At 36.4% G+C, this 26,083-nt stretch overlaps 1 protein-coding gene across 1 annotated transcript in view; it reads left to right on the forward strand.

Moving 5' to 3' along the window:
* The first annotated feature begins 798 nt into the window (after positions 1–798).
* The window catches only part of LOC106143582 (T-box transcription factor TBX20), a 36,257-nt gene continuing 10,972 nt past the window's right edge, over positions 799–26,083 (forward strand). The window contains exons 1-4 of the mRNA XM_060945075.1: positions 799–1,392; positions 4,767–5,052; positions 22,770–23,043; positions 23,356–23,520. Coding sequence (XP_060801058.1) covers positions 1,149–1,392; positions 4,767–5,052; positions 22,770–23,043; positions 23,356–23,520 — 969 coding nt within the window. The 5' untranslated portion in view covers positions 799–1,148. The remainder of the gene's footprint in view (positions 1,393–4,766; positions 5,053–22,769; positions 23,044–23,355; positions 23,521–26,083) is intronic.

Genomic DNA, 26,083 nt, shown 5'->3' on the forward strand with positions numbered 1-26,083 from the left:
TGTGTGTAATGATGTTTATAAAACTTTGTTAATTGACCAACCACAGCCTATTTCAATCAACTTGATTTTTAATTTCTTTTCTAGCATTGTTATTTTATCGTCAACGTTAACGTGTATTTTGAATTAAGCACTGCTGATGGTTTTGCAAACAATTTTTGAAGTTGTTGATTAAACACTTATTTGTTTTTATATATCGAATCAATTGTAAAACTTACATTGAGTAGATTTCATTATCATTTACCTTTCTACTTAATAATAAACAGTTATAATTTATGTAACTGTTCTTTGTAAACTCACTAGTCTACACCACAATAATTTATCTCAAACCCATTTGCATGGTATAGTAAGCTAAATGGCTATTTATTTATCCATAATAATGTAACCACGATTACTGTCTAGCAGGCAATCTTCGCGTTCAGCCTCATTGTAGTCGGCAGCTTCCATAAATAGTGATGGGAAGTATCGGCGCTGCGAATAATGCGAATAAATACTTCGATGCGATCAACTCGCCGTTTAACTAGGGAGCCTTTTCCGCGCCGCGGTGAGCCATTTAGCGAATTTCAATAGTTATCGCACAGAGAAAAACTCACTCGCTGAAGAGAGATAGGCGCGAAGAGCACTATCGGAGTGAGTGAGACAGACGTAATAAGAAAGAAGTAATAAAAAAGCGGTTGTGTGTGCGTGGTCGGAGTGTGGTGGTATAGGGCGGTGATGCAGGCCCCTCCCTGCGTCGCGCCGCCTCGCAACCGCCTCAGTCTGACTTTACATCGCGCTAAGTCGCACCGGTCTGCTCTACCACATCACGGCACGGCCGCGCGTAAAAAGTTTCGTTACTACTCCGAAACTTTCGATCGTAGCAACAACGGAGCTAAACCGATACTAAACACTGTTTATTGATATTTCGATACGGTGATACGTACGAGAGGCGTTCGATAATTTGTGATTTATTTATTTTACTTGTTAGTGAAAATAAATTTACAAAAATAATAACCACCGTAACTTTTTCATCTTTAACAAATTTAACAATTTAAGACTTAAATCGGAACTTGATAAACATAATTTAAAAGGTGTTTTAAGAAGTCGCCACAACGACGAAGCGAGAGTTGTCAAGTTTGCGATTGCAAAGACTATGCTCAACAGCACCATCGATGGGATGTTCAGACGGTGACGGCGTGTGGGGTTCCGGAGGCAGGCTGGGCTCGGAGGCGGTCAACTTGATGCTGCTGCAGGGCGAGAGTCGGGAGCGGCCGGCCTCCGCCATGGAGGAGGACTGCTCCGCGAGGCCTTGTGCCACAGACTTCTCCATAGCCGCTATTATGGCCAGGGACAGACAAGAAAGGCGAGAGAGGCGGAGGCTTAGAGACCCGAGGGAAGACACACTTACGCCTTTAGGTAAGATGATTTAATTTTTTGTAACTAATAATATACTAAGTTTTAAAAAATACAAATAAAATAATGTTATTAAACAAATACAATATAAGAAAAATAAAAAGTACCTATATTCGACTGCGGTTAATGTACATATTTACCCATTGGATGTATAAAGGGTAACAGAAATTCAATTTAAATTTTTATACAACAACATCTGTCGGTCTTGGATATTTTTTAATTAAGATTTTAGATATATTTGAGTTTATTTCAAGGTGTCTAATAGGCATATGTAGATAGGTACTCTTCTTTGGTAAATAGTTAATGTGAATGAGCTAAAAAACATTGAAAATAATAACGAAATGTTATGTCACTGTCAAAAAAAGTTTTAAGTAGTAATTGTTTTTTTTATTTTTATTATTTAAATATTATGGTATACTACCTTTTTTATAAGAATTAGGAAAACAGTAGTATATGATTATTTTACAATGTGTTATAATATCTTAAAAACCTAAATTCAAATAATCTATTATAATTGACGCTTATTTTATATACATATGTATATTGGCCAATAATCGTGGCAAGTGGAAAGATGTAGTTCCTCTGTAAATTTTTTTAAAGAGGCATGATTTTATGAAATATATTTACATATTAAAATCATGAACGACTAAGTAAAACATAAATAAATTACTTATAAACTAACTAATTAATAAAATGCAGCCTAGACCTTCATTTTTTATATTTCGCCATTAACTAATTTTTGTAATGAACATAATATAAACGTTTCTTCGAATTTTAGATATCCTTTTATTACAGAATATTTCCTACATAAGTTTATGTACTTACCTATATTAAATATATACATATATGTTGTGTATATCCAAGGTCTGCACCAATCTGAAATAGGAATCATGTGAATGAAGGTTCCAAGCATTTCAAAATAATTATTGGCAAATGAAATTCTGGATTTGAATAAGTTATTCATCGTTAAAAGAAAATATTTGAATAGGCATTCAATCGTTTTTTACGTTACTTCTAGCCTTATTGTCGGGATTTTGAGAAGTTCTAAATTTATTCTGATTTCGAATTTCTCATCTAATTATTTTTAATATATACATACATACATATGGTGACGTCTATATCCCTTGCGGGGTAGACAGAGCCAACAGTCTTGAAAAGACTGAAAAGATTTTTAAAAATTGAAAATAAATTATATATTTATTACATATATATTTATTTTAAAGATTAACTTTTATTAAAATAAAATGTAATAGGTACAGTATTTAATATGTAATTATTGTAATATTATAATTAATACCATAATTAAATATGTAAACTTATGTAAACATGTTTTAAAAAAAGAAATCTCATAAAACAGATAGATGCAAAGAGCGCGTTTGTTTTATACTCGTACACCTTTAATTTTCTTTCTTTTAAATTTAGGTTACGTATTTTTTATCATAAAAGTAATGTGTTCTATAAACAAGCCTGTATATAGCAAAAATTTTAATTCAAATATAATTTGTAAGTAGTAATCAAAAATTATACAAAAAATTATGCGACGTGTTAACTATTATTGTGGCACTTATCATCTTAAAATATAGAGTGTCGGCGGTCGAATAAGTAAGGTGCCCCCTTAAAATTGCGTGATGCGCAGAAGGAGATAGGTTTAAATTCCACCTCGACTATGTATCAACAACTGACACAAGTTTAAAACCCATCTCGGCCATGTATCAATAACTGACTTTTTTCGAAGTAAGTTTACATTAGTTTTAATACTAAACCGATGCTCTTAGGGTGCAGGAAAATATCGTGAAGAAACCTGCACATTCAGGCAACTATAACCATAAATCGATCCAACACGAGGAAGGTTCCCCTGCTAACTTTGCGGAGGTCAGATAGGAGACGCTTCATGTAAAAACCTAACTCACCCAATCCAGGATCCATGGTCAAAAGACAAACCCCGGGTTCCTCTTCAGACTGACGAGGATCTAACTGGAACTAAAGCCGGGGGGAGAAAGAAGGATAAAATCATATAATATACTATGTTCAGTTAACTTTCAGTACCCTACATGTATAGGTACTTATTATATATTAATATTCTTTAAAAAAATATGTTATGCTTCTTTTTATGCTTTATAAATACATATTTAAAAAAAAATCTTGCAAGGCACTTTTAACGTCTTAAGACTAGTATTTATTTAGTTAACGGATTTATTAATTTCTTAATATAAATTAGAATAGATTTAAATTACTCGTACCTACTTAAATTATTATATGAACTTAACTGAATAAGCAACTGGGAATGAAACAGAGATCAAATAACTTGTATACATGTATTATCTGAATTTAAATATAATTATGCCTACACCAAAAAGACAGATTGATGAAAAATAACCTATAGACAAAATTAATTTTTAATGCCATAAGAAAAAACTTTAATTTGTATTTTGAATTCAACTTCCTAATAAATACAATTTTTCACATATTGATTTATTAACTTTATCCTTTTGCGTTTTAAAAAGACAATAATTGAATTTTAATTTTCATTTATCTTAATCACTACATACTTAGTATAAAACAAAGTCGCTATTTTAGTCTGTTTGTCTGTATGCTAAAATCTTTAAAATTACGCAACGGATTTTGATGCGGTTTTTCGTAACAGGTAGAGTGATTCAAGAGGAAGGTTTTTATGTATAATAACATTTATAATTTTGCACCCGTGCGAAGCCGGGGCGGGTCGCTAGTTTACAAGAAATTAAAGGCATAATTATGTACTACACCAAATACAAATGAATAAAAAATAAGATATAGGCAAAACTAACACATCTATTTATCATTAACATTTATTTCACACATCAACATACTTCATACATTATTTGTTTTGTAAACGGCTTTTGTGGCGTGGCGGTAGTGCGCTTGTCTATAACAACGGAGGTCCAGGGTTCGAATCCCGGCCAGGGCATGATGAGAAACGAATTTTCTCAGGCCTGGGTCTTGGATGTTATCGTTATAAGTATTATTATAAAATATTGTATCGTTGGGTTTTGTCTCGTAACACAAGTCTCGAACCTACTTCGCGGCTAACTCAATCTGTGAAATATGTTCTTATATGTATATTTATATTTGATATTTATATATCTTTGTTTCATTTTCACATCAAAATTACTTACCTATTTTAGCCATATGGCTATTTTATAGTCTTATTTAATAGTCAAAATGATAAAATCATCATTAAATAAGTTACTAATTAAATTACCTACTTCTTTTTAGTTTAAGCAAATTACGAAATTAGATCCTATTTAAAATATATTGGGCAAAAATACAAAAAATATCCCAGTTCACAATATAATTCGCATTTATTGGATGAAGCTGAAAATTCTCATAACGCTTTGCAGAAAAGTTCGTTGATGCAACAGCGTCGGCGCCGGGCTCGCCATCTCCGCCACTAGCCGAATACGAGAGAGATTCCCCCGTGGATGTGTCCTCAACATCTGAAGCGGGATCTGCCAGTGGTGCTGCTGGTGGCTCCCGACCTCTCTCCCCCCCGCCCCGTAACCCTCAGCTAGCTGAGCGGTGGTCTAGTGAGGAGATGAGACACATACAGTGCCACTTAGAGACCAAAGAGCTGTGGGACAAATTCAATGAATTAGGGACTGAGATGATTATCACTAAAACTGGAAGGTGAGTGATTATTTTTATTTGTACGTTAAAATGTTGGTGCCGTGTGGTTCCTGGCACTAAAGATATATTTTTCTTGTAGACGGCTAGCAGCCCGTCACTTTTTGAATCTAAATTCCATTATTAAGGCGTACAGCTTAACTTGCCCCTTCAAGCTTTTCAAGACTCCGTCCGCTCCGTCGAACTCGCAAGGGATATCTAGATGTGATAATATGTATTCATATTATATGAGTGGACTGGCTGGGTGCAATTGTTAGTAAATAATATTTACTGTTCAAAAATAACGCAAAATTATAGATTTTAAACTATACTTTTTAAAAATTAGATCAAATATAGTACTTACACTTAATTGACATTAAATGTCGGTCATCGACAAACTTGTCAGTCTCATCGGGAATGTTATTGGAGAATGGTGGTATATTGATAAGGTAGGTGGCACAGCGGCAGCAGCGGCGCGAGGCGTGTCGGTCGCGCCGGGCGAGAACAATGGCCCTAGGTGCTTGGCAAACAATGGCAGTAAGTGCTTGCCAATATTGGCAATCGACCACCGCCCGGCGCTCGCGTGGTGGCCGTCTTGTATTCGTCATTGTAGTACCGATTCAGAAATTTACGAATTTCAAAATTTGTAACAGGCTTTTAATTTTATTCATACTGATTGAACATGGAAAACACTGATTAAGATTAAATTAGTTTTTTGCTTCTTTTGTCTATGGCGCTTCATATACTTTAATAATTAATGCAAAACACAATATTTTATAAATAAATCGTTCGAAGATAGTGTGTGTGTAATCCGCAACATACCAACAGACAAATGATTGCGTGTAGTATTTAGGTATCTCAATCGTAGCGTACTAGCGTGGTATCGCAACCATCGGCGCTTATCGCAGGCCTTGTAAATCAACCGCGACGGCTCACCAATCGTGACAAATTCACAAACCTAATCTTTCGATAACAACCACAATTTTTTTCACCTATAAAACAATTTTTTTCTTAATGACTTGATTGAACGTGTAACATACCTATTTAACTTAACATTTTGCTTTGCTAGTCAAAGATGTGAAATAGACTTCAAAAGAATAATTTTGTATACAAGCAGAGTACGATACGCAAAACAATGAAGGCCTTTTCACGGACTATAAAGCCGTATTAATACCTCACTTATTTATTTCTTATAATGTTCTCGAGTTAACGATGCCTTGGGCACTCGGTTTTTTCTACCACGCACCATAAAATACGACATCTGGAAATATATTCAGGCCGCATTTATTTCTGAACTTAGTGGTCCAGAACGGTCCTTGTGCATGTTTAAAACTGTGTTGAGTCGTAATAACTCGTTAGCGATAAAATTATCCTATTAATACCTTCCTTACTTTAAATCCCATGTTATGTTTTGCACAAAATTGATGTATTCCGTCACGGCCATGTGAAGTAATAAAATTTTAAATGCGATAGTAAGCGATACAAAGGACTTTGGAAAGTCGCAATGGGAGACAATTTGCCACACACCGTCACGCGAGCTTATCCGACTCGGCCATCTCGATTAGCATAAATTTCGCCAACAAACCGTCACAGAAATAGGCTATTACACTCTTTTTTGAAAACTGTTTTAAATCAATCCTGAGACTGTGTTATACCTATAGAATTTTTATTAAAATTTTTTGAAGCCGAAAAGTGCTCTAAAAACGATTTATTATTTATGATTTTGTATTTTCGCGCGAAAACGCCATCCGCCATGCTGTTTTGACTCGTGACGTCATACTTTTAGTAAACAATACAAAAAATAGGTTATGTTGGATTGGTTGTGTAATAATTTACCTATTATAATTGTGTATTGTAAGAGAATGTTTAATACAATAAATACTTACATCGCTGTTTTAACATTTCTTAACTCAGCAGAACAGAAATCGGGATTGGACGCAAAAAATTTCGCCACCATCAACGTATTAATCCTCGGTAGATTTATATTGTCTGCTTTCACAAAACCGTCTTCCATGATTCTATTAAATTATTAAAGAGTAAAAACCCAAAAACGTGATAGAAATTTTAAAATTTCAAAATAAACAGAGCCTGACATCATCAATATGTTTTCGATTCGATATTTGTTTACTAAAAGTATGACGTCACGTCAGTACCCAACATGGCGGATAGCGTTTTCGACTTTTGAAGAACAGATTAAAAAAGAGGATTTTTTAAATTGAATTATAAAATCCATATTGCACTTTTATGAATAATGATCGATGTTTTTCTTTTATTTTTTACAAAATCTATAAGATACGTGCATTTTTATATTTTTTTTTACATGGTGTAAAATAGCCTATTCGGACAGTGTGTGTGAGGAAAGCACACCAACGGTAAAACTAACTACTGTGAACGAGGATGCGATCGCGCGACACTCGCATGTCAGCGCGACGATGCACGACGAATCGCGACCGTCGCTTGCCCACATAAATCAGTATTATCTCGCGAGATAGCCGCGCGTGGACCCACCCCGCCATATCACGCGAAGCCCCGTGTCGTTCGAAAAAATTAATGACTCGGAAAAACGATTCGCTTATGAGGGATCTTTCACTGTAATTGAATTGCCCCACAGAGATCAGCTGAATTGTCGGGTAATATCGCGAGGATCATGCCGACTCAGACGAACCTATTACAATGTCATCGTAACGACTTTGCGCTTTCTAAGATTGTAAAAATATCTACATAGGTAATGATATTTTTTTCTTCCTGCCGTGTTAGAAGACAGATCCCATTAAAAACCATCACGAATACTACCAATGAAATTGTAGGAATAAGAAAAATAATAAACATGGAGCATGAAAAAATGCAACTGAATTAAATCCAAGTAAAATAACTGAATAAACCCCCAGAGATTATCATTACAGGCGTAATAGAATAATGTAAATATGTCCCGCTGTCGGCCGCTAGTTGCCATGCTAATCGTGCGCGGAGCAAACACGGTAAGCTCCGTTTTAAAACCCGTCCCATTGTATTGTACAGAACTCTTTTAGTTTATTCAACAGGGACACATTTTTCACTCGCTCTGCAAATATTTTGATGTTGGTCGGCTATCCTGTGTGGTATCCGATGGGTTTACATCAACTCTCCATCTAGATTCACTTTATGATTTGCAATAGCTCGTTGCATTTTAACGTCAATGATTATTGAATTTTTTTATTACTGGAAAGACTTTTATGGAAAAGTTTGGGAAAATTTTCTTTATAAGTAAATATTTTAAAGGCACAAAAATCATGTATTCACAAAATACTATTCGCGTACTAAGGATCAGAGTGCTTATAAAGCGAATATGCTTTGGGCTTTTACTCTACACAAATTATTAATAATTATTATGTAGGCCTGCCTTCTATACAGATAATTATTTTCCCATAAATCGTAAGCTAGTTGAATAAATAAGACATTCTTCCGCAAATAAAGATATTTGCATAGGTCGCGTTGCCAACGCTAAATCGACGTGGTTACTCTTGGCACATAACATCACATTTGATTTACTTCTCACCACCATTCTATCTCATATAAATCTCGTAACTACAAAGGAACTAGCATCTTATATTTACTAAAATTCTGTATACGCGACCCGGACAAATCATAATAAATTATCAAGATTTAAATAATGATCATATACTGTGATGAGAGCCATAACACTTGTCTCCTGAATTGTGTTTTCTTCGAAGAACCTTTGATCTCCAAATTAAATTAATCGCATTTGAATGAAATATTTCATGCATAACGCTTTTAATCTTCCAAAATTATTATTTGTTTGTTTGAGAAGTTATGTATTTCAATTATTTTACCATCCTGTCGTTTGTGCAACAACACCTTTCTTGTTGAATTCAGTGCCAGTTCTAATTACAGTGAATTAAATAAAAATCAAATACTAGAATGCGCTAGTTTCCTTGCGAAGTTTTGCGAACTTTCCTTAAATATTATTTAGCATTCAATTCTCAATTACAGTGGTGATTGAATCTAGTACTCTCTTTTTAACCACTGCCAGGCTTTGGTTTTGGTAATAAATATGTATTTAATAAAACGTGGTAATTGCGATTACTCCTATATTTGTGAATATGCAGTGTGAAAAAAAATATACAACAGGCAGTGTGTCGAATTCCCACAACTATATAGGCCTGTGAAATTTATTGAGCAATACTGTTACCGGTCCCATGTGTGCATGTAGGCATTGTTCGTAGCTTTCAAATTTGTGAAACTTCAAACAGTAAATATTTTTAGGACTTTTTTATTTTTTAAATATAAAAAATATATATTAAAATGCTGTGTGTAAAAACTTGGAAAATATGAATTTGCTTAACTACAATGTTCTATTTTATTTTAATTAACTAAAATATTGATTTCGAGAACAATATAACATGTTTCAGATTGTTTTGGTTAATTAAAAAGTGAAAGATGTGATGCTACATTTCATTTATCAATAATGTTTTCAATGGCAAATTTAAATAAATATTATCAAGTTTTGACGAATTTATAGAAATATGAACGCATCTATTCTAACTTATTCTGTTTTGTAAATTTCCCAAGTCCACTAATAGTTGCGAGCTCACACCGCGCTTACACGTGCACGGGACCAGTTCGCCATTTGTCGCACTCGTACGATAATTGTTGATATACGATCGCGATCCGGCACCGTAATTGTCAACGCTTAATCTTCTAATTGGTTCACATTTACCAACGCCAAGGTATCGCTATCCATTCGCATATAGGTAGTAACTATACGAAAAAATCATGTTTTGCTCGTTATTTTTCAAATCATAATGATTTCCTGCAAACACGACACCAGGCAAAGTCGAAAAGCAATTCGCAACGCCAATTTCAAGAACAGTAAAAAGTGCGATTCACAAGTGCAACTTGAAACGGCGTTTAAGAGCGAACCGGGGGTGGCGCCCGCCGGGGGCGAGAAAACAATTTGGAATTTTATCGGCGACGGGTGGGTGCGGCGCGAGGTGAGGGGGTGCGTTACCTCTGATTTATGTGTGACATTAGGCGCGAGGTAGGCCAACGCGCGAAATGCACACAAGCCGCGCGGACCATTGCCACTCACTCTCCGCCTCGCCGACCTTCGTATATCACGAGCTGCTTTCTTCGACCGATTGACATAGTAGGTAGGTACAGACCCATGCAACGGTCTAGTTCATACATATTTTCTTGTGATATTTATAGCATTCAGAGCGTTAAGTCATTTTTTATTGTAAATTCACCACCATTATTAAGTTCAACAAAAGTCATTTCTGTTAGCCGGCCTGTGTTATGAAATTCCCCTAAAGAACTTGGATTAACGAAGCCGAAATTGTACAAAGTAATACTGTGGATTTCACTGTCATTCGAATTCAAAAGCTAATTTCACTAAAACCTTAAATGAATCGAGCCTGAGCTCGCACATTATTTAACTTGTTCAAAGTTTAAATTGAAAACGCCACCGAACTCTTTGCAGAGTCGGAGTCAAAATTTGAACTTTGCCGCTGAATCGGAAATTTCTTTATAAATATCTTATTAAGCTTAAATTCAGTTGGTGTCACGCTGCCGACACTAATTTCATTCGTGAGAGACGGCGTCGGGCGTCGCTGGGGAGCCAGCGGGCGGTACCAGTGAAAATATATGCAAACGGGAAGCGCGATATTTGACGGAGCTGAAAACGACAAAAGAATTAAGGAGAAAGGCTCTGCACCCCCGCGGGAGGCGGGCGACTTCGCCACGGTGACACCACCTGCACCCTGTCACTCTCACCCACCACATCACAAATTCACTTTGTTTTCTACCTTATTAAGAGATTAACTGTCAGTCGATCCTCAAACGATACGTCAAGCCCTTTCATTAGAATAAAGCCACAGAAAATGTCACGTGTTCACGTGCACCATTATATCTTAAATCGCAAGACGTAGATATATGCTTATAAAAAGTTAAAATAAGTACAATAAAAATGCGTTATAAATTATACTGACTGGCCTGTCAAGGGAAAGTAAATTAATGAGACGAGTATGTCATACATACCTATAAGTAGGACTTACGATGTCCATAATTAAAACGTACAACCCTATCGCCTATTATCTAGGTTATGTGAAGAGAACATATGTTGTGAGTATACAAGTATAGCGAATAATACATTAGTGTGATTCATAGTAAGCGTACCCTTAGCAGCTAGTGTAGCCTTTGTCTTAGAACTGCAACAAGACTATCCGTCTTCTAGAGTAGCGAGACCTAAGGCAAAGCTGCATTTAAAAATTATAATTTACGACAATTCTTATAACTTTACATATTTAGGTAGGTACATTTTAAAGAATTATAATGAACTCTTAATTAATTTATTGTATTTTGATGACCGGTTTCCGGAAACGACGAACGTTTAAAAATAATAAAAAAAAACATCTTTTCTGGATCAAATAGTTATTTTCAATCTGAGTTGGTTGAAAAGAGTTTACATATTTAATCACTAGGTATTCTGGTGTATCGCGAGCTAATCTCTTCGCCCCTCGCACCCCGGCGGCAATATGCCGCTTAGGGGTGGCGGAGAAAACGTGTAAACTAATTATGTACATTTTCGTAGCCACTTATTTACATAACCACGGACTGAACCCCGCTTTCACCGTGAATATTTCATTTGTAATCTTTACTTTGACGGTTTAATATGACAGCTGTTGTTTTGTTTGGTGGAAACTTTTAATTTTCGTCTTTTTCTTCCGGTACCAGCACCCTTTGTGCGCGTTAGCCGACGCCTCCGGGTAATGATAGGTGATTATCAACCAACTTTTTTTCGGTAAACGTCTGGGAAACTTTGTAAGGTGTAATTTGGGATTTTCACCAAGACGTGTTGGCTGTTGTCTGACAGTAGGAAGGTGCTTATTATAATGATGACTGTTTTGACTACATGCGACACCGTTTAGCTATTGTTTGGTATCGTTGGTTTTGTTAAAGGGGTGAAATGTATTATTGATACATGGAAGTAGATAGAGATTTTTATTTTTGAGCGCCCGATCTTTATAGAACGTGCAGGAAGTTAGCAAGTAAAACTATTGGTAAGTAATGAGCGAGTGGCCGGCATTTCGCGGGTATTTATACCGCGCCTTCGCGGGAACTAATTTATGGAAGTAAGTACGCGGAAAATGTTTATTACGTACTTGGCCCTCCGCCTGCGCTGTTGACATCCGGTAACCTCTTACTGGCATACGCGGTAATCATAACGAACCGGAATAATTATGATAATCAGAACAATTGCTTACTTATTAACTTAATTGTTAATTATAACAAAAGTAAAAGAAAAGAAATAGGGCCACTCCATCTCATTCCCATGGATGTCGTAAAAGGCGACTAAGTGATAGGCTTACAAACTTGGGTTTATTTTTTAGCAATGGGTTAGCAACCTGTCACTATTTGAATCTCAATTCTATCATTAAGCTAAATAGCTGAACGTGGCCATTCAGGCTTTTCAAGACTGTTGGCTCTGTCTACCCCGCAAAGGATATAGACGTGACCATATGTGACCCTTGAACTATTAAGTACCATAATTAATATTAACTTGCTTTATATATAAGCGTATCGTTGTTATGGAATGGTTAACAAAACCTTTTTTTGTGTGTGCGGTTTCTTCCTTTGATAGGTGTAGTTGTAAAATGATCGGCCTGAGAACTTAAGTCTGCTCCAGGAGTCACATTAGAATTATTGAAACCAAGTAAAAGTTCTAGCAAATTATTTTTGCTAGGTATCCGAACCCTCTTTGATGACTGCCACGAAGTCTTGAAGAACTTATATTCTCTACCGTTGACATCTAAGAGTACAGTAATAATGCTACAACCGCGGCTACGACTTTCTGACAAGCTACGTCGTAGCAACCGTTTACAAAATTGCTACGAAGCATAATTTACTTAAATGTCAATGAAAAAAGGATTTTTTTTTTGTATTTATGGTAAAATATTTTGAACTTATATATTTAAACTTTTATATTGGTATAAACTAACTTTTATATAAGTTCCATTATAGCTTTTTCCTACACCAACGGCATTGTATTGTCGTGTACAATGACATTAACTAAGTTTTATCTTTCTATATACTTTTTAATTTTATACAAACGAGAGCTTTATTAAACTCCATTTGATATGCTTAATCTCAGGTTCTAATAACCTTAAATAGTTTGACCCAACCTCTCACTATTGGGAGGTTACGATATTATCAAAGGGGCTCCAACGTAGGGATTACAGGGGTGCTATTTTGGTATAAAGCGATTCACTCAAACCCGATGAGACATAATTATTTTTTATGCAATTAAAATCTTTTTATTTTAACTTCTACGAGTATCATTTGACATCAAGCGATTTCTCAAACTGTCGTTCGACAATAGTATCACTCGCCGGTTTTGAGTGAGACTGCAAGTTCAGTAATAGGACCTTAGCTTGGAGACAGGGCCTTGCCGCCCCCGTTGACATGTAGCGTTTTAACAGTCGGTACGTGCTCCCCCCACTACCACCCTCCCCCAGAGCTGACGACATTAGCAGCCGCAGACATAGGGCGCGTCCCCGGCCAGACGTTGACGCAAGTACCTAGGTAACATTGAATTACATATGTATGGCTCGGTTTTACCCCGGTATTGACTCATGTATAAAAAGATAGAAAGTTCTAATAAATAATTTGTGTAACTATTTTTGTAATAGGTATGTTTAACTTGTATGACAATTCTTATAAATTTCAATTTGTAATGAATTAGCTGAAGTTTATATCGACTTTAAGACTCACCCAATTCAGGATCCAGGGTCAAAGGCATACCCGGGGCTCGTCTCCAGAGTGATGAGGATGCAACCGGAACTAAAGCTAGGAGAAAGAAGAGAAAATTCTAAATACATTAGTAAACATTATGTTATAAATGTTGAATACTCATTTAATATTAAATGGACATCGGAAATGACTATGTATGTAAATGTAAAACCATGATTGCGAAACGCATGTTGGTTTTACCCTCCCGTTCGCGGCAGTTCCCTTATAATGGAAGCCAAAACAATCTAACTATAGACCTACTAGTCCTTGCATTATTCACAAGTAGCTACTGAAATAAAGGGTTTACTTACAATTAGGAATTTAATTTACAAATTACAATTCTAGAGATTTTAAAAACTATGTGGGCGGGCGGGCTTATTGCAATTAAAATTTATAATTCAAAAACTTCAATTCCTTAAAGTATTAATATTATGAGTATACTAATAAACTAAAACACAACCTTTTGTTCTTCATGTAATGACGTACATATACCAAGTACTTATGAGAACATAAGTACTCACGATGCAAGCGCCAAGTTTTCGCAATATTGTCGCCAAAGTTCCCAAATTCCGTGTCGAGTTGCGAAACTCCGCACCGCTCCGTGAAAACACACAGGTGTATGTAGCAACGTATTAAATAGACAGGTGGCTGTGGCGAGCGCATGTACGTGATTCCAAATTGGGGGCTTTACAGGAATTAGCGCTGGATTTGCAAGGAATATTTCACGGAATACTAACGGTTGATAATAAAAAAATTCTAGATTTCCAGATGAGCTGAATTTTTTCTTCTTTTTTTTTAGTGTTGGGTCATAGCGGTATTTATATTTAATGTGTCACCATTTCCAGATTTAGTTCAATGTTCAGGTTCTAAACTAAAATAATCCGTTTTTTATTTAATATTCAACGACTTTATTTACAAAAGCTTAACTTAATCGCAAATGAAAAATTTAAGTTCTTTTTATAATTTTTTACAGTAACACCTCGACTAAACTCCGGCAACAAAACATTTACAATATAATAGGTAATCATTGCGTTGAAATTTGCGAACGACCAAAATAACCGACAAAAAGATCAGCGCGAACGATTTCTGACATCGTTCCATACAATGTGACACCATTAGAACAGTAAACGCGGACAAAAGAAACAAAAGAAATGTAGGAATTTCGCGCGACGGCGCGCATGCCGCTCGCTGCCCCGCCTTCGAGACGGTAAACAATGTCATGGAATTAAATAAATAAAACTCAACCATTTTGTACTGAAATTAGTCATTGGTATTGAATACCAAAAATGGTTAATAAAAGTATTTTGAAGAAGCTTTTTGCGACCATTGATTCAATATTTTTTTCTTTGAGGGCGTTTTAAGTGCAAGTTTAAATTTTTTTGGCCACTCTATCATCAGTTTGTTCATAACTTAGTTTTAATATTGCTATTTCAAGTACAATCAAATAAAGAAGTTGCAAATATTCGGCCCGGTTTCAACAAGATTGGGCTATTTTTTTACTAAATTATATCAAGATTCAATTTTTGAAAATTTGTAGTCGACGATGGGTCTTTGAAAATAATGAAATGAAAATATAAAAACAGTTTTTTTTATTATTAGATGAAAATATGGAATTTCGCTTCTAAAGTAGTGAAATAGCAATGATTTAAATGGTGGTAGGTAAATACTCGTATAAGTACTGAAGTACCAACAAGACCTTTTATGAATTTTGCCTAGGCTTAAAATCGTGGACGTCCATCAGCTAGTGAAACATTCCACTGTATAGTGCTACTAGTGCTACTACACGAAAGGCCTTTGGACGATCATAGCGTTTTATTACAACTTAATTATTTTTTAGGAATGTTAACGACGTTTGTTGTAAAAAAAAATTTTACACTTGATTATTCTCTACTGATGAGATCTTATAGTTTAATATGCATGGGTACGGCCACGGTTCCTGCAAACTTCTTTTACTTCATTTACATTCATAAATTTTCCTCCTTGTTATTTTTACCTCTCATAGATACATACATAAAATCACGCCTTTTTCCCGGAGGAATAGGGTAGGGTTTACCTTTCATTATTTTTCTAATTTCTTTGTATGCTCTTAACCTTACCTTCCGACAAGATCATCCTTGAATAATGAATCCATCATTATTATTTAGCAATATTGTAATCATGACATGGAATGATTACTATCGCAACATTGAATGTCACTAGTAAGCTTTGCTAGAACAAAAAGCGGGTGCTTCCGGCGCGCGCGCTACTCCATAAAGGTACCGAGTGTGTCATTACCTCGGGCTGCAATTAAAATTGTACGCTTAAGTTATATTTGTTTAAATTCACTAATTATGTTGCCGCTAATAAATACTTACACGCAACATCTGCTGTGCACTAATGGCCGCCGGTGCATTGTAGCTATGTTTTATTTGCTACGCGCGCCGTAGTCCAACCTTATAATTTTCTGTTCGTGTGAACACAAGTTTCCACGTCAATGTGTTGTATGAACTTAAAAATGCAACTTAATAACGCTTTTTGTGACAATGTGTTTGTCACATCGATACCGTTATTCTTTATGTAAGCTGTTTAATAACGAAATGGCCAAGTACTTGCATATAAAATAATTAATAATTCTGTTAACCAACGCGAAGATAAATTAAATTAGTTAAACCTTCCCACTGATAAATGGGTAGGATGTTATATATGAAAGGTAACAACAGGCAAAAACTTGAAAAAAAATTTTGGCTACTGTAATGCAAACGAACATATAAATATATATTGTAAATGCTATCATGCAGCTAACTAGCTGAAATATTGAAATTCGCCATAAAGTTAAAACTACGCGTAAGTTCTTACATTTTACATCAAGCTGGCAAAAATTTAACATGCTTGTTATGCTACATATGTGAGATCCTAAACCACACTTACAATATTTGACTATGCAAATACCAAACTTGTTTTTGCCGGCATTCGCAACTCCAAAGCGCCCGTGACGGCACCACACAGCGCAGTAGTTATATCTCCGATCTAACCGCGGCTAGTCTGACAGAGATATTAATCAATACGATTGACAAAATCGTGCGGGTGTCGAAAATTTGACGCGGCATCGAATCCGGGACCTCCCAGGAAGACGATATTTCACCCGACGCGCTTCAGACGCCCAACCACGCCCATCGCCTCATTAAGTGACTCTAATACACATCAATCTCCTGGAATGTACTTTATGCATGAATAGTTTCAGAAAAGTAACGATAACAACATAGGTATGTATGTAAGTACAAATGGTAGACCGAATTAGAAACATACTTAAACCATTATCGTTTAAACATGTTGCTGATTTATTTCAACAGTGCAAATCTTTCTTAGTTATTAAAGAAGGTTTTAAATTTGAACTGAAACATAAAACAACACGACCCTAAAATCAATTCAAGAAAACGATTTTTTGTCTTTAGTAAAAATAAATATTTTCTGTGTGATCAAGGTGAAGCACCATTTAAAGAATTTTAAAGGATGGCATAAGGTTACCATAACATTGCAAATAGAATGCCATATGCACTATTTACAATCTTAAAAAAAATGAAAACCTTGAAAAAAAAGACACATAATTTATTGTATTTGTTTAACTAATAAAAAATCTTAATTCAAAGATTATTATAATAATGCCGTTGATATAAATGGACAAGCTAAGATGGACGTTGTAATTAATTAGCTAAAGTCAAAAAAGTGATAGGCGAGCATAATGAAATCTGTTCAGTACAAATGTTCCATCCTCGGTATCCATATAATCACATGGGTTGACACAAGATCATTTGTCATCGCGTCACTCACACGTCAGCGCCGGGGATACGCCCTTCTTCATCATAATCGCATCTTCAGGCCCTCGGCGAAATTTAACTACATCTTAAGGTCGTTCAAGACATTCCCGCGCTTTATTACTTGGTTTTTTACTTTTATCCTGCTGATTTCGGGTGTGTGTAATAATATCTCTGACCGTGTTTCTCTATGTATGGTTTCGAATGATAATACTGGGGGGCACGGAAATAACGCAATTCGTGTATTATACTTTTTTCCGCTGAAATTTCTGATACTATGAATATTAGTTTATCTTCTATCATACCTACCTACCTAACGTATGGCAACTAAAATTACAGCTTAATTAATGAATACCGAACTGAGGTGACATAGGAGAGGATGTTTAGGGTTTCAAACATCGGATGCTGCAGGCGACGAGTCGTGACGGCATGATGCGTGTCAAGATGCTCGCATCCATCATGAGATGACGACCGTGACAACCAACAACATGAAACTGCAACGCGATTCTGGAAACGAGTGACATGTCGCCGTAAAATTAACTACCTAAAATCTGATAGTTCATCGATGCACTACACCAAAATTCCAAATATTTACTTAAATCTTCTTACTCGCTTTTTTTCCCAGTTGTAGTCTCCATAGCCTCAATAGACCAGGAGTCCGCTTTCCGACATTTCTTTTTATCGCTTCTTGGCGCGCATTATCATCTCTTACGATGTCAAGAATTCAAGATGTCAAATTAAATTTTAACTTTGTTATTGAATCATAAAGTGGCCGATTTGTTTAATTTCATTGTGCAGGCACAAAAAGCTCCTGTTGTTTGAAAACCACAAATATGTATACCAACCAATAATTACCACAAAATGTAAACGGGAATCACCTAGTACAAAAACAATTTTTTTTCCTTTGAACACCCGAAGACTTCAATAGTAGAAAAAAAAAATAACAACTTAGTGTAGGCTATACAATACATTAACATAAATGTATAGTTTTCATGAAATTTATAGTAGAACTTGACTGGTTATTCAATTATACCAGATTTTAACAGATACGTATCTTATCTCTAATCTCTTAAACTGCTAACTGTTCTTATTATAATAGATAAATGCTGTTGATTAACATTGCGTGAATTTTGACCGGGGCTTAAAGGTTGTGTATATTTAGCTCTATTACCCGTAATGAAATATTCATTGGCCACCGGAATTTTACCACTATCATTATGCAGAAATCATTTAGAAGTTCACTATTAGCGATAATTTGCTGTGATGGCTGAGAACATGTTCCAACTGAATGACTACATTTAAATATTGCAGAAAATCTTGATTTTATAAGGAATGCAGATGAACATGTTATACTCGTAGTATTTTCACCTCATATGAATTATTGGGAAAACTGTTCTTTTAGGGTCGTTTTCATTTCTCAGATTCCCAAAACTATAATATTAGGGTAGAGTAGAAAAAGACCAGATTTTCTATTCTTGTCGTTGTACTGTGAACCAACTTAAAGAGAAAAGCACACACACTATGAAAATGTCCTAAGACAAGCATTCTAAGCAGGCCTCGACGCATAAAAAGTTTACCAGTACTTTTAAAAACATGTCAAGTGTATAAGTAATATACTGATTTTTGTAGACCTGAGCGAACATCTCAAAAAGCAAGACAAGAAAGGGATCTATCTCAAACTTAGCGTAGATCCATCAAAAGTGCGCTAATGGTCGGGTCGGAATCCGTAATCTGCCATCTGTCTCTAATCAACGGATCGAGTTAATTATAATCGCAGCAACATGGCGGCTCAGTAATTGCTATTAATAAAGCGCTTTCCTGTATAATTAGGCGGGTTGCGCGTATTGGCTGCGCGACGGGCCTAATCACGACGTGATAACACTGCGCTAATGGTGTGCATGGACTTGCACGAGTTGATAATTCCTGGTATGTTCGAGGTGCTATGTACTTACGAGTGTGTTGTACATAGCAGCAACTAAGACAACCTAGACCAAGTCTAATTTTAAATATATTTTTTACGTTACAAGATTACATAGTCTCTCTAGAGATAATACAAATCTAACAGTTTGTGTGATTACTCGCGCGCAGTCGAATTATTTCAAATGGTGCGTCAAATGAATTTATCTAAAGAGAGATGCAGCGGGAAACAATGATTGACGAGTTCGCACCTCGGCTCGCGGCACTGTAATTAAGACGACATGCGCTCGCGCCGCGCTATTGCAACTCTTCGCGCTCGCTTAACTCACAAACCTACTAATTTTACCCTTGTCTCCCAGCAACTCGTCTAATTGTTACTTTTGATCACACTTTGAATTTTCATACAAACGTTTGCATTCGATGTACCTAAGTTAGAATAATCGGCACAGAAACGTCTTCAATTCAACATATTTGATTCGTGCACTCTGACTACAGGTTGCAAACTAAATCCTATTATGACTCAAGCAACCTATTTTGAACCATAGAAGCAAAATTTACGTCTTGATTTTAACTATAGACGTGTACTTTAACAATGTCATAACAATAACGAGCTGCTGTAAACGGCGCGCCTTATTTCTGTCTTCGGTATCTGCTCATTAAAGCGGTTTATATTATTACACTCCAGCCTTTTTGCTTGCTCACTCGCTTTTCCGCTAACTTTTGGGTGGTAGAATGATGAACGACGTCGGTGGTCATATATCATTGTGGTAATATATCGCGCAGTGCGGCGAGTGTCGCCATTAACGCATGCGCGCAATTGCCCGTGCGCTCGCGCACGCACCATCGCATCGCGAAAGCTATAAGAAGCGCCTCACAAATCGACGCGCGCGACCACAGCTAAACGTGTATAAATCTTATTAATGGTATTCTTATTTTGTCCTCCCTCGATCTTGTAAAATCGTTAGAACGCACATTACGAAGCTCAGCTTTGTTAAACATCTCGTATAATGGCACAGCGAGGCATAAAATTTCTCAGATAAATCAAACTAATCAAAATTATATTGTAGAGTAGTATCTACACAATCACGGTAAACATCTTGGGTGGTCGTCCATCATTTGTTATGAATGTTTCTATGATAGTTCGCGGGTCAGAAGCCGCATTCCATTGCTCAAGCTACGATGGCGAATTATGAAAAGCTCTCGCGCTCCTTCGCGTTAGTAGCAGCGGTCTTCGCCGACAAAAAGTGAGAGGCCACTAGACGAAGCTGCGACTCAGCTTACACTTCAAGATTTGTTGTTTCCGTTCTCGCCGCCTCAATGACTAACATTTTATGTCGATTAGAAGATAGTGTTTCACGCGCCCGCTACCGACACGGGTTTTTGTGACACTCGTTTCTACTCACAACGAGTTTATTTATCATTGATCAGCTTTAGCTTTTATACTAACCATTTCAACATTCGGTTCCGGTTCTGGATTTCGTTGCTAAATTTATGTATGAAGAAATTGATACATGGATGCGCTCCCCTTGACAGAACTAGAATGACAAACAGGAAACCACAGGTACATAGAGCGTAATAAGAGCCATTATGTCGTCCAACCACAAGCAATTTCACTCTGTAAACAAAAACATACACCTTTACAAAAATGTCTACCCATTCATCTTTCTCCAACGGGAGACATTAAATAATGTGTACGTTAAGGAGGGGAATGGAACCAAAGATTTAAGAGCGAAAATCCTTTGAAAGTGCTTACGACTTACTTTATATTTTCTTCTCAAGTCAAAAGGCATAGTCGCTGCGTTTTCAACTTTACCGTTTTAGTATGACTATGTTTTATTGCTTATTTATTCTAAATTTTTTTCTTCTATGTAGGTATATTATTTCTGACAATGTCTTTGCTTAGGGGAGCGTAAATATAAGGATGACTCTCTTAAGTAGGGTCGGTTCAAAAAGGGATGCGAGGTCGCCATTTGTGAAATATGAACTGGATTTACTTGAGCTTGCAACATCTTGAGCTTTACACATATACCTTTTAAACATTATTAAGTTTAAAATTATCAAAAACGTAGTTAATGATTTAAACTGAAATGATAGAACTTTTCTGTACCTCCTCAAAGTTCATATTTAAAAAAGCCGCTTGATACTTAAGACCAAGACCAAGACTGATTGATACTGAGATTTTGTTAAATTGTAAATGCTCATACTATAACTCTGTAGAGCTAGTAAGTCAAAGCTTGCCTTTATACACGTCACACACACCCACATTATACACGTCTTTATCTCTTGATTTTTTGCCAATTTTAAGATTCGAAGACTTCATTGAGCTATAAACATATTTATTTAGAATTACTTATTATTCAATATAAGTACAAATCTTCTTATCTGATAGTAAACTAAATTTTAAATTATTTGCAATAATCATAATGAGCGGCACACAATTTGTGCTGGTTTTATAGCAAGCGATAATTGGCGTCCAAGCAACTAATTGTCGAATAATTGCGTTAATGTGAAAATATACGCTTAAACAAAACAATGGACAAGGAAGTCGATAAAACGAGTGTGCATAATACAAAATATGTTATGCTAAATACAAATAAGTTAAATATACATATAACGCCTCCTTCCCGGAGGAATAGGCATTCATTCCATTTGTAATGACCCCTGTATTTTTTCGTTTCTTTCACTTTTAACATTCTTTTGATGCAAGCTCGTCAGTTTACTGGTTGGTACTTACTGCTAAAAACAAAAAACTCATTTTTTTTTCATTCAATATTAATTGTATTGAGGTAAAAACATTTTTTTTTTATTTCTATAATTCTGAGTTCTAAATTTAAAATGTCTTACTCATTTAAAACTTTAATTAAACAAAAATACAGTCGCGTGCGTATAAGGATAAAGCACGTAGATACTTATGCGGAACTTATGACCAAAAGATATAGGAACTTGAAATGACAACTCATAGAAATATAATCGTGAAGTATTATGTTCATAAGTCATCACGTCGTGAGGAAATCTGCACATCCATTTAATAATCGATGTGTAAGACCTAACCATGATCTGATATGGGTAAAGTTCTCCCCTATAATGGTCGTAGAGTTCAAATGGGAGTTGCTGTAAAACCTTACTTGAGCAATCCAGGATTGTAATGCTCCTACGACTGACGCCAGGTTGATCATGAAGATATAGGTCATCTGGCCACTAACTGATCCAAACGATATCAAAATAAAACGTATTTCTTTCCTATAGGCGAATGTTCCCGACTGTGCGCGTATCGTTCGCGGGGTGCCGCGCGGAGGCGCGCTACGCCGTGCTGCTGGACGTGGTGCCGGTGGACGGCAAGCGGTACCGCTACGCGTACCACCGCTCCTCGTGGCTGGTGGCGGGCAAGGCGGACCCGCCCGCGCCCGCGCGCCTCTACCCCCACCCCGACTCGCCCTTCTCCGGGGACCAGCTGCGCAAGCAGGTCGTCTCCTTCGAGAAGGTCAAGCTCACCAACAACGAGATGGACAAGAATGGGCAGGTCAGTTCTAAACAGAACATCCAAATTTAAACTTTCTACGGTAACCTTTCTTTTCTCTTTACAGACCAAGAGGAAAAGTTCTCTGGTTTCATTGCAAAGGTAAAAAAGTTTAGTCCAGGCTTTGCTCCCGTGTGAATTTCTAGAAAACAGTATCAACCATTTTCGTATAATTCTTGAACAAAAACAATCCGTCGATTTAGCAAAAAGACAGACTTTCGCATAGTTATAAATATTATTATGGTAAAGTATGTACGAGTATATATATGAATCAAATTTTATATATGTATTATAAATGTAATGTTTCTTTAACAGTTGGTGCTAAACTCAATGCACAAATACCAGCCACGCATACACTTGGTACTACGACGGGAGGGTGCACTGAATGCTCCCATCACCGACCTCGAGCAAGAGGAATTCAAGACTTTCATATTCCCCGAATGTGTGTTCACCGCAGTAACAGCATATCAGAACCAATTGGTAAGTACTTCCACGCTTTTTCTTTGTGAATAACATAAAATTCTGCGTAATATAATAGTATAAAAGTGGTAAGTCCTACAAGTAAATGTGACTTCGCAAACTGGTGGTAATCAGTAAACGGAATAATAATTCCGTTAAGTATGTTTTATAAATACATAACTAAACGCAGTGATGAATTTATTCCTCGTCCTATTGCTCTATCATTTGATTTCTGAAATAGATCAGAGAGCTAAACGTTTGAAATCACAGCGTGCGTCGAATGAGTATCGAGTAGTTCTATTACGGTCTCACTAATTGCATCTCGCTGAAAGGTATGTCCAGTCTGAACAAAGGGAGGTGGCACATAATTTTTTGTCTATCGGTTGGCCACACGCGGACGGTGCTGGCGACGGACAACCGCGGTTGACGTGGACACGGCGGTGACGACTAAAGTTTTCACCCGAGCTAAAAATACACAAGCAAATGGACTAGATGTCCAATGTCTTCACAATTTACATTTAGTATCATAAGTATATTAAGTAACATAATAGATTAAGTTAATATAAAGTATGAAGATTGTTGACTCTATTAGCATCTGATTTTTTCGTGGTTTTATACAATAAAAGGTACAGAATTAGCAGTACTGCGTTTCCAAAGTAAAGACTGCATAATTTAAAAAAATACATTTTATATTTTCTGTTTATAATATTAGGTATTTCTTTTATATTAATTTAGTATGGATTTCAATGGCGTCATATCATGTTTTATTTCAGGTGAGGTTTTATTACTATTTTATGTCACTAGATACAAAAAAATATTATTGCTTAATTCCTATTCGGCTAAAAGTATGAATTACTTAAAAATCTGGACAGGTTTAATATAATATTTATTACCACGTAATTTGCGTTCCATTGGTTTTAGCTCATAATTAAAACATGAAAGACTACTTACTTAAAAGGAACGGTGGACAAATAGTGAAGGCGGCCGTATGTAAGTACGCATGCGAGAGGTAAATCCTAGGTTTCTTCCCAGAGAGGACGCAATCGCCACAAACCCTTGCGACTGGCGATTGTTAATTTAAGATGAAAGTCTGAAAGGGCTAATTAAAACATAGCTTTCCTCTGATTGCTTCGCTAGTTATCCCGCTCGTTTCATGTCCGCATGCTGCTGCATGTGTCGCCACGCACAATTAATTCCCTGTCACAAGAGCGTTTGGGCGTCTCCAACTTTCTCGTTTTGTCTCGTCCCCGCGTAGTAAAATAATTAGGACGTTTTGAGATTTATAAAAGAAGCTTACTTTAATATCGACAACGCGGTACATAAATCTTAATTTGTTTGTTAATTAGTTCATTTGAGACTATTGCCTTTATTATCAGTGTCGGCATGCCATGTATTGTCTGCGTTATTTAGAATGGCATTAAATCTAAATTGGTGGCTATAAAATCATTGGAGACGCGTTGAGTGCGAATAGCTGTCACCGGCCAACATTGAATCGCAATACATCACTGACAAATTGTTGAGATAGGCCGCGAATAATGCTCGCATCACGTGGGTCGTTGGTTATCTGTATATAAATATTGACGATGTGGAATATCAACTATCAATAGTTAGTTGTGTGGAGGCTCCACCTCCGCAGCCGGCTACAAACGACTCCCCAGGGCCGACGGTTATTGATTTCCATTGATTCTAACGCATTTCCAGATTTACTGCCAACACCTAGCGATAGTCATCAATTACGCATACCATGTAGTTACGCCTACGTTATCATATGACTGTGTATCATTATAGAAATAAGTGTTTTATCGCCAATAATCAGTAATAAAGATAATAATGATCAACTAGTATTATATTAAATATGTATGTTGTATCTACAGATACATTTATATAAAATTTTAAAAACATTTAATTTAACATAAATAAGGCAACTACTTCACAAAGTAAAGATCGTGGTATCAGTGGTTCGATCGCAACAAGCGTCAGGCAGCGCGAGCGCAGTCGCTGTCCCGATTTGGCTGACGTCACATCTCTGACAGCTAAAACATTTATCGAACAGCATAGATAGTGTCACTGATAACCCAATCCCTAACAACAATAAGAATACACTTAACATGTTTGCACCTGCCCAGCAACCAAGATCGATGTGACTTTAAAAAATATACCCGCATAACTCGGAGTTGCAGCTAAAAAATGTAGCTACTTAACGCGCTTATTTATGCCTTAAAAACAAGTTTTCCAACAGTCAAATTCACACTAGCAGAGCACTAAAATAACGACCGCATTAAAACAAAAAAGTGTCACCAATATTTTTTTGTGTAACGTGGCCCACGTTTGTGAAATCGATTCAAAATGAAACATCATTATTGGTGCTTTATCATATGAAAGGTTGATATAAAACGAGATAAAACCTCGTACAAAAAACGTGAATTGTGTTTTTTGTGTGCGTGTCGCGGTATGAGACTGAGCGTCGCCGCGTGCGCTGCGGGGTAGTTTCAGGGAAAGCGCCGTGGGCCGTGGTCGACCTGCTTCAATATTTAACATTTACACCCACCACACTATTGTCGTTTAAGCCGTTTCCCTACAATCC

This window comes from Amyelois transitella, chromosome 2 (assembly GCF_032362555.1).
Source record: "Amyelois transitella isolate CPQ chromosome 2, ilAmyTran1.1, whole genome shotgun sequence".
Lineage (NCBI taxonomy): Eukaryota > Metazoa > Arthropoda > Insecta > Lepidoptera > Pyralidae > Amyelois > Amyelois transitella.